This window comes from Anabas testudineus, chromosome 17, assembly GCF_900324465.2.
Source record: "Anabas testudineus chromosome 17, fAnaTes1.2, whole genome shotgun sequence".
Taxonomy (NCBI): domain Eukaryota; kingdom Metazoa; phylum Chordata; class Actinopteri; order Anabantiformes; family Anabantidae; genus Anabas; species Anabas testudineus.
The window spans coordinates 5,575,981-5,584,975 of record NC_046626.1 but is presented as its reverse complement, the minus strand read 5'-3'; the positions used below and the strand labels follow the sequence as shown (position 1 = coordinate 5,584,975).

Genomic DNA, 8,995 nt, shown 5'->3' with positions numbered 1-8,995 from the left:
TACTTTCATTTGTTATAAAGGATTGGGTTGAAACATGCTGACACAACACAAGTTGTACTGTAAGATTTCCATAGAGCAACATCTCTCTGACACAGTTTCAACAAGAATCTGCCACTGGGCCATCAGCTTTACGTCACTGTGACTTAACGTTCACACCAGAACCAGGAAGACCTTGTTCAGACCATATAGACATTTAGATGACATAACTAGATGTTTAGTTTCCACATTCGGAGCTGTGGCCAACACACTGCAGATAAGATGATACTACAACACACATTCAGAGAACGACGGTTCACATAGTTACGTGGACGTATGTGAAGTGGATGGACGCAGCTGTAGAGATAAAAGCTCATAATTCATCAGAAACAGCAGAAAAAAAAAGTTTTGCTTGCTCTGGAGTTCGTGCAAATAAAGACAAAAGTAAAGGTGGTTGCTCCGTCAAAACGCACTCCCATGCACACCAGAGTGGAGCCTGTGAAAACATGAGGATTATGTCATTTACTTCCAACCTGATAACAACTCTTCGGTTTCCCCCCCCCCGCTGGCACCGTATGTTTTACTGGTCTGGCTTCACTATTAGTGGGTGATGGGTGAAGTGGTCCGACTCGCCCAGGCTTATGAAAGCTTTGATGGATTTCAGAATCCCCCTCCTCTGTGCATCACCGTTAAATGTTGGAGCTTCTGAGTGTGGCTTGATAAACGGTGTAGAAATCTTCTTATCATTTTGAGTTATAGAGCTCGTTCTCAGCTTTTCTCTGAGATCTGTGGCCAAACTTTCTCACTTAGTCTAACAAAGTTCTTCACTTTTCACTCGTGAAATTCAGCAACGAGTGCATCTGTTATTAGAGCTGTAAGAGGTTAATATCGTCTCTGTTGACGTGATTGTGTTATTGGAGCAAACATGTGGCGGCGTTAATGTTTGCTCCTCTCTCACACCAGTTGCCTGTGGTGTTTTATTACCACCGTGTCTCAAAATTGAGAAGAGGTTTCTCATAAACCTCAGTCATTAAAAATGATCTCTGCTGCTGAAGAGGATAAACATGTTTACATTGACATCTGGACACCTGCCTGTTTTGCATCATAAAGCAGCCCTCTGCAAAATCAAAGCGCGGCGACAAAAACAGCGTGAAATATGATGCCAATCAGACGCTGCGGAGCTCTCCTTTACTCCAACTAGAAGCACTGATTGCTCAGAATCAGTGTGGGGATTATTTATTGTTGGTGCTTGCTGAATACATTCTTGTGGACCATAAATTTGCCTCCTAGCAAGCAGCCTGTGTGGTTCTTTGAGGTGCTGATATAAGAGTCTTAATCTACAAGCTGTCAATCAGTGACCTAGATGTCTAAATGGAAGCAATAGTGGTAATTAAACTCGTCAGACCAAAATGAAGATCAGAGAGGGAAATTATCTTCTCGCCTGGCTGCGAGTGCTGACTTTAACAGCCCTGTGAGACTGTCCATAAATCCTGCTAAAACAATCACTCAATCTTTCTTGTGGGTGATGAAGTAGCTCGATTACAACGGAATCATTTGACAAACATTAAAGACATCTGTAGTCTGAGCCCCTGACTCTGTGGATCAGGGGATTTAGTCCTGCACCAGCAGCGGATTCTTATTTAAAGGTTGAAATGTACCTGGAAACTGCCTTCTGACCTTCACTGCTCTAAATTCCTGGATGCACACAGCAATACTTTATTTAATAACTAAAATACCAGCAGAACTAACATGAGCCTCAGCTGTGTGTGCTTTGTGTTTAGTACTAATCAAACAAACGCACAGCAAGGTAAGCACTACATTCGGTTGGTAGCACTGTCATTGTGGACGTGCTGATGAAGTCTGGTGTTAGCATTTAGCTCAAAGCTCTACTTCCTAGTATGAGCTTCTGTTAATAAACACATTTGATCATGTCTGTTTCTTCAGCTGTATTTAAAGAGACACTGGAAGCACAATGATGTCAGATTTTAAGGAGAAGTGCAGTAAGGTGCAGTGCTGGGACTAGAAATTGATCTATACGGACTGAAATGCTGGTTTTGACGTTCTGAAGGCCGTGGTGTCCTTATGTCAACGACCTCTGACATAGAAACCATAAATGCTGGGATTTGTGTTCACCATCCATCATCATTAAATGACCACAGCTACAGCTTCTGTACGACCGATTCTCCACTTCGTCTAAACAAACCTCATCGAGCAGGAAAAGATTAACATGTCTTTCATCCACTCTGCATCTTTGAAACAGATGACAGAGCTGTAAAAGTCAGAAAGGGACATTCTGTGTTTTTTTTGTTTTTGTTTTTTTTACAGTAATAAAGAAGATTAATACAAAATATTCAGTAGTCATTGAGGTAAAAGGCAGATTTTTCACTGGGCCCTGATTTATCTGCAAAGTCACTGCAAACTGGTGAAACACTGGTTGAGAGCTGCTTTCCAGTCAGATGAGTTGGTTTGTTACTGCTGTACACAGACACATGAGGCTGTTATCAGAGGGGTTTGAAGATGCTGCACTGAAGCTGCATATGTTCCAATGATAAGAAAATGGACATCATTATTTTAAACTGGATGGCATTTTTGCTTTCAGTGAGTAGTCAAGGACAGATTGAAGAGGAGTGAATCAACACCTGAATCAGGACGAACGCTGAGTCTGATAAAGGAAATAAAGCAGCTCCAAAGCTTTCATTAGTGGAACAGTGTTCCCTCCTCTTCTTTCCTCTCATCCTCTCTCCTCTTCTCCTCCATTCACCAAGCCAAAGCCAAACAGCATTGAAAAGGCAGGAGAAAATATAACCACACATTTAAAACAGGTGTGTATTTATAGTTTCGCTCCAGTTTGCCAAAAGAATGTGGGCTGCTATTTGACATAAGGAGAGAGGCAGAGCAAAAGGAAGCTGGCAAACTCGGTGCTGTGTCTTGTCTTTTACGGAGTGTCACTTCCTTTGCCTCCTTTGTCTGAGAGAGTTGTGGAGGTTGCTCCTGATCCTTGCACGTCCCTCATACAGTAAATCCTTCTAGGTTGGTGCCTCTATATAAGCAGTATCAGCATGGCTTTCTAGGAAATTCAACCCATCAGCTGATTCCAGTTTCCAACTAATGGAAAAAGGTAATTTTATGGTCATTCCTTTACATAATGATGCATGCAAATGAGTTTAATAAACTACACTTTGTCCCCTTCATGCTCCGTTTCCTCTAGGAGCTCTCGACCAGGAAAGAAATGACTGCATGTGCTTGTGCCTCTACCGTCATTTGCCTGTGTACATGTGCACCTGTACAATCACTGGCATGGCATGTTGTCCAGATCTTGATCTCGTATTACCTAGGTTCAATTCAATTCAATTCCATCACAGTGAGGTATGGTATAGTATAGTAGGTGTTAAAAGGTTACTGATGGCTAGGCTAATCCACAGCTTTGCATTATATTCCTTAAAGATGTGTTTAAAATTTGAAGTCAACACTCAACTAGAAGTTTTTGCTTAGTAAAATACTCCACTTCCAGACCAAGTGTAGAAGGACCCTTTAATTTTTTACCCAAGTAAAAGTACTAAGTACAAGCTGTAAAGTTTACTTAAAGTAAAAAAGTAAAAATCCTCCATTGAACAAACAGAATGTTTTAAACAATGTACAATTTGATGCAAAAATGAAGGCACTAGAGAAAAGACATGCTTTTAACTTCAGTTTTTATAAAGAAAAATGAATGAAGACGTGAGAAAACATGACTTACCCTTCAGGTAAAACAAAAGGTACATTTGTAGGATTGGAGAGTTACCAGTGAGTACTTTTCTTGCAGTATTTCTCAAAGTAATTATCCTGTGACCACTTATGAGACTTCGATACAGTATTTGATGCAGGCAATGGTAATACAATTTTCAACATTACAAATAAACCTAATATAATTTGACTTGCTTTATGGTATTCTGTCCCCAGCAGCTGATTATTTTACATTTCAACAGAAACACTGGAGCTAAATAATCATACTTTTACTTTATTGCCAGGAAACATGACGGTGCTGCCACCTAATGGACAAAAGGCGCAAAGGCAAAAAAGCAGCTTGCTTCCTATTGGCTGATGAATAATGACGCAACGTGAGCAACGAGGAAATAAAACCAAAGTCTTATTGTTTCGGTTTGTGTGAGCGAATGTGAGGTAGGATGAAGCTTTACTAAAACTGGAATATTTGTTCAACTTTAACTAATTCATTTCTAAATAATAAACCCATGTGACAAGCGCTACTTGTTTTTGTTTTTTTATGATTTCTCTTCTCACACAGAATGGGCGACTTTCCTGTAAACCCGCTTGTTTTGATTGGTGTCGGGTCCAGCTTCGCCTTCTCTGGCCTGTTTTATCATTTATACCAAGAAAAGAAGAAAGAACTGATAAAGCTGAAGGCAAGCACACTTTTAAGTAGCCTACAGTTCAACTGTTAATATAGCTGTGGCAGTAGAAAGCGTATAATCATTCCTCTCTGTTTTAGGAAATACCCATTTTCAAACCAGACCAACATTTGGTCAAAGTGCTCAAAGCATCTCCACACAAGCGTCTGCAGTATGTTGCTGTGGAAGGTACAGACCAGTCTGGAGAACTGTCGGGCAAATGGAGATTTGAATGTGTTCAGTCCTAGAGGTTCAGGTTTCCTTGTTGTGTGTTTTGAAGGTCTAGTCCAGGCGGACGGGGAGCCTTTGGCCAGCAAGTTTGTCCCACGATGCTTTGGTGTGATTCAGAAGACAACAGTGCAGGAACACTGGCAATACTGGAACTCTCTCACCAGAACATGGTACAGAAGACTAATACTACCCTAAAGCGCCTCTTTATCAAGCGATTATCTGGTAATGACACTCTGATTGCTCTTCCAGGAATTCTCGGACCATGAACAAGAAAGAGACCAGCAACTCCGTCCCCTTCAGCCTGGTTAGCCCTGGAGCCTACATCAATGACTTGTATGTGAAGGTGCACAACCCCCTGGAGGCCTCTGGGAGCTACCTGGAGAGGGTTTACAACAAAGTAAAGCGGGCTGAGGAGAGCTTAGTTAATGTGATGTTGCAGGGCCTCAGTGGGGAGAAACCTTCTGCGATGGAGGAGACAGAAGAGCTCCTGCGGGTGGGGAGCACCCTTACTGGGTTCGGGGAGGTGGTGCTGGAGGGAGGCCAGGTGATGAGGCCGCAGGCCCCGCAGGATGGTCGCAAGTACATCCTGGTGCCCAGCGATCACAGGAGCTTTATGGACAGACACGAGAGTTCAGCCAGCATGTGGAAGGCACTGACTGCTCTTACTGGCCTCACAGGGGCCTCTCTTCTAGCCGGGGTTATTTACAACTTCATCGGAAAACACGACGACAGCTCGAAATAGAACAGAACAGAAATCTGAAATTTTATGAAATGGAGACGGGAACAACGCTATTTCTTGATCGTGATTAGACTAAATCTGAGTCAGTGGTGTATTTTCTATAATAGTGTTTTTAAAATTTGTCAACACACTGGGCTCTTGGGATCATCAGAATAAATGCACTTCACTGTTTGTAACCGTGAATCCCTCAATATCTCATAGGTAAAAATCACACAAATCGTCATCAGAGAATGCTGATGTCCAGGAAATACAAGTGTTGGACATTGGGCAGGAGTTTTCTTTTTTTGTTTTTAGGTTGTCAGTATCGATCCAGCATACGTGAGTATTAAGAGAAAGCAAGAATATTTTGGTATAACTACAGTGTCCTATAGGCTGAATGTTGCTGATTGCAACCCGTGGGCCTGAAAGATACATTCCTTGCCAGGCTAATGTACAATAGCTGTCAGGTTAAACCTTGATCATCAAGCCTATAGGTTGTGATTTGAATTCTTTAGAGTTATGAGCACATGTGACAGGAAAGTGTATTTCTGCAGGGATTTACACTTTATGGGATGTCTTAACTTTGGAAGCCCAAAACACAGTAGAACTACTTTTATCAAGAGAACATTTCATGTTTGTAATTTAGTATTAAATCTGTCGGGCTTTTACTTTGGTGATTGTTTTTGCTCTTTGAATCACTTGGTGAAATGAATGGGTTAGTAAATTTTCAGTCTAGAATCAAAACAGGACGCATGAAATCCAAATTGACCACAATTAAATGTGCATCAGTATCTTCTACCTCTGAAATCGTTATGATTTTACTTGATTGTTGAATTTGTAGAGAAAAAAAACAGCCACTCAACATTGCTGTATGTAAGTTTAATAAAAAATCATTTTGGCAAATTGGTCAAATCAACAGTTTGTGTTAACTTTACAGTCCTGTTTGTCCTTTCTCGTGTGCTTTTCCTCCTCTGAAGACGCCTCAGCCTCTTTCAGCCAGAAGCTCGTGGAGAAACACAAACGTACAGTTTTTCACAGCTGCTAAAACACTAAATCCCTTTCTCTGAACCAAATTCTCAGTGGCCTAAATTCACTCTTTCAGCCAAACCGTAAACACTGTACACTGCAAAACTCATTCACCCTTTATTGCTAAACTTTAGAACACATACTCAGTCACTAATCACATTTCACATTGTGATACACTTGTGGTGCAAAGTTAGAAACACTGCCACCGAAATGTGAACACAACTCTCAACACATGACCAATCAGGCAGAATAAAAGACACAGACACACGTGCATCCATTTACAATGGAGAGAAACGTACAGCGAGCCAGCGCAGGAAGGGACCAAGAACAAACATCACTGATGGAATCTGAGCATCTATTGTAGACTATGTCCTGGTTCAAGGGATGACGATTAGAAAAGCAGGAGAAAGTCCAGCTTTTGGTTTTGAGCAGGTTCTCTGTGGCCACCATCATCAGGACATTCAGAGACGAGGACAGGTAATTGTTTCTTGCTGTACAACATTAGAGATACAGTAAACTATATTGCAAATACTGTAATGTTTGTTACAAATGACTTTTACAGGCTGTATACTTATAAGTGCTTTTTCTCCTTTGTAGAATTGAAAGATGCCTAAATGAAGGTGGAAGGACTGCTCTTGTTGACGTGGTGCTTCTGAATAACGTCATCTGACTCCGTGAAATCCAGCCGAGAGTGACTGAAGACAATGTCTGTTTTAATAGAAAAGTCATCATCAAGGGAAAAAAAAACTACTGGTGACTGGACCAGTGGTTCAACATTAATGACTTAGACCAATACATTTTATTTATCTCACTCCACATCATTTGATTTCTCTCTCTACCTGGTCTTAAATGTTTTTTAAATGGTGCCCTGTGTGTCAGTATTCATTCAGTACACAGGACCACAGTTCCCATGAGTCCAGTAAATAGTAAATGTGCGTCAGGCAGAAGACAACAAGCTGTGTGGGTGTTTTGGGGGATGAGGAAATGAAACTAAAGCAGCTTTCGTTTTCGAAGTGGTGCTTAATAGATTTAGCTGGTACATTTTGTTTGACATTATCTAATTATTCCTCGCATAGCCTACATAGGATGTCGACTATTTGTTAACTGTTTTCACTTGTGTTGACTCTACATTATTTCTTATTTTGGTTCACAGAGAGAATGGGAGACTTTCCTGGGAGCCCGTTGGTTTGGATCGGTGTCTTGTCCAGCTTTAGTTTAACTAGTCTGTTTTATCAACTTTATCAAGAAAAGAAGAACGAATTGAAAGAGCTAAAGGCAAGTGCACCATTAAATACCATTCAGCTCTTCCTCTACAGTTCTGGTTTTGCACTGAGTATAATTATTCCTCTCCATTTTAGGAAATACCAATTTTCAAAGCAGACCAACATTTGATGAAAGTGCTCCAAGCATCTCCACACAAGCGCCTGGAGTATGTTGCTGTGGAAGGTACAGACGTGTCTGGAAAAATATCTACTTAGTATATATAGCTCTGAATGCAGCCAGAGATATTTTCAGGTTTCTTTGTTGTGTGTTTGAAGGTCTAGTCCAGGCAGACGGGGAGCCTTTGGCCAGCCAGTTTGTCCCACGATGCTTTGGTGTGATTCAGAAGACAACAGTGACAGAATTATGGCAAAATTCTTTTGCCAAAATGTGGTATGATATGTATAAAACTTAATAATACACCAAAATTTCTCCTTATCAAACTGCTAGTCTAGTAATAAGTGTCTGATTCTTCTTCCAGGGACTCTTGCACCTTGAGAAATATATTTAAAAGCCAATTATTGATATACAGGGAGACCAGCAACTCCGTCCCCTTCAGCCTGGTTAGCCCTGGAGCCTACAGCAATGACTTATTTGTGAAGGTCCACAACCCCCTGGAGGCCTCTGGGAGCTACCTGGAGAGGGTTTACAACAAAGTTGGGCGTGCTGAGGAGTGTTTCAGTAACGAAATACCCATAGTGACGGAGGAGACAGAAGAGCTCCTGCGGGTGGGGACCACCTTGACTGGGTTTGGGGAGGTGGTGCTGGAGGGAGGCCAGGTGATACGGCTGCAGGCCCCACAGGATGGTCGCAAGTACATCCTGGTGCCCAGTGATCACAGGAGCTTTATGGACAGACACGAGATTTCAGCCAGGATGTGGAAGTCACTGACTGCTTTTACTGGCCTCATGGGGACTTTGTTTCTAGGAGAGGTCTTTTTTAACTCAGTTGGAAAACAAGGCGGCAGATCAAGATAGACTTGAAGAGTATGATCCAACCTTAGCTTTTATTTCTGGCATTTAAATTTATAGAACTAGTTGTTGTTTGAACAATTGCTCACCCTCCAATTTGTGTAACCTAATGCCAATGATACTCTGTTCTACTGTATGTTGTTTAATGAATCTAGATGTAAATTCCAGGAATTGGAGCTTTGCTAACATATATATTCCTTGGCAGGCTAAGAGTACCACAGCATTTCAGGTTGACCTCTGATCACACAGCCTATAGGCTGTCATGAAAAGAAGAAGACAGTGATAAGAGCTGAATTAACTTTGAAGCATGCACTGAGTGCAGCATATTCGACTAAATAGGATGTGGGTGTTGCGTCATGGCAAATGGACTTCTTTCTTGATTGAAGCTTTAACAAGAGCTTGAAACATTCTTCATCTTCAGGCAGTAA

The 8,995-nt window shown here is 41.4% G+C and overlaps 2 protein-coding genes across 2 annotated transcripts; both read left to right on the top strand.

The window, feature by feature from the left end:
- The first annotated feature begins 4,056 nt into the window (after window positions 1-4,056).
- LOC113171950 (mitochondrial ubiquitin ligase activator of nfkb 1-A-like) lies at window positions 4,057-6,175 on the top strand. The gene is made up of 5 exons (XM_026374688.2): window positions 4,057-4,134; window positions 4,259-4,376; window positions 4,463-4,550; window positions 4,642-4,762; window positions 4,842-6,175. The coding sequence occupies exons 2-5, from the start codon at window positions 4,260-4,262 to the stop codon at window positions 5,332-5,334; spliced, it is 819 nt and encodes a 272-aa protein (XP_026230473.1). The 5' UTR covers window positions 4,057-4,134; window position 4,259; the 3' UTR covers window positions 5,335-6,175.
- A 121-nt stretch (window positions 6,176-6,296) lies between these two features.
- On the top strand, window positions 6,297-8,912 carry LOC113171949 (mitochondrial ubiquitin ligase activator of nfkb 1-A-like). Its single transcript, XM_026374687.1, has 6 exons — window positions 6,297-6,813; window positions 6,934-7,372; window positions 7,490-7,611; window positions 7,695-7,782; window positions 7,875-7,989; window positions 8,078-8,912. Exons 2-6 carry the CDS (start codon window positions 7,267-7,269, stop codon window positions 8,571-8,573), a joined length of 927 nt encoding a protein of 308 aa, XP_026230472.1. The 5' UTR covers window positions 6,297-6,813; window positions 6,934-7,266; the 3' UTR covers window positions 8,574-8,912.
- The last annotated feature ends 83 nt before the right edge of the window (window positions 8,913-8,995 follow it).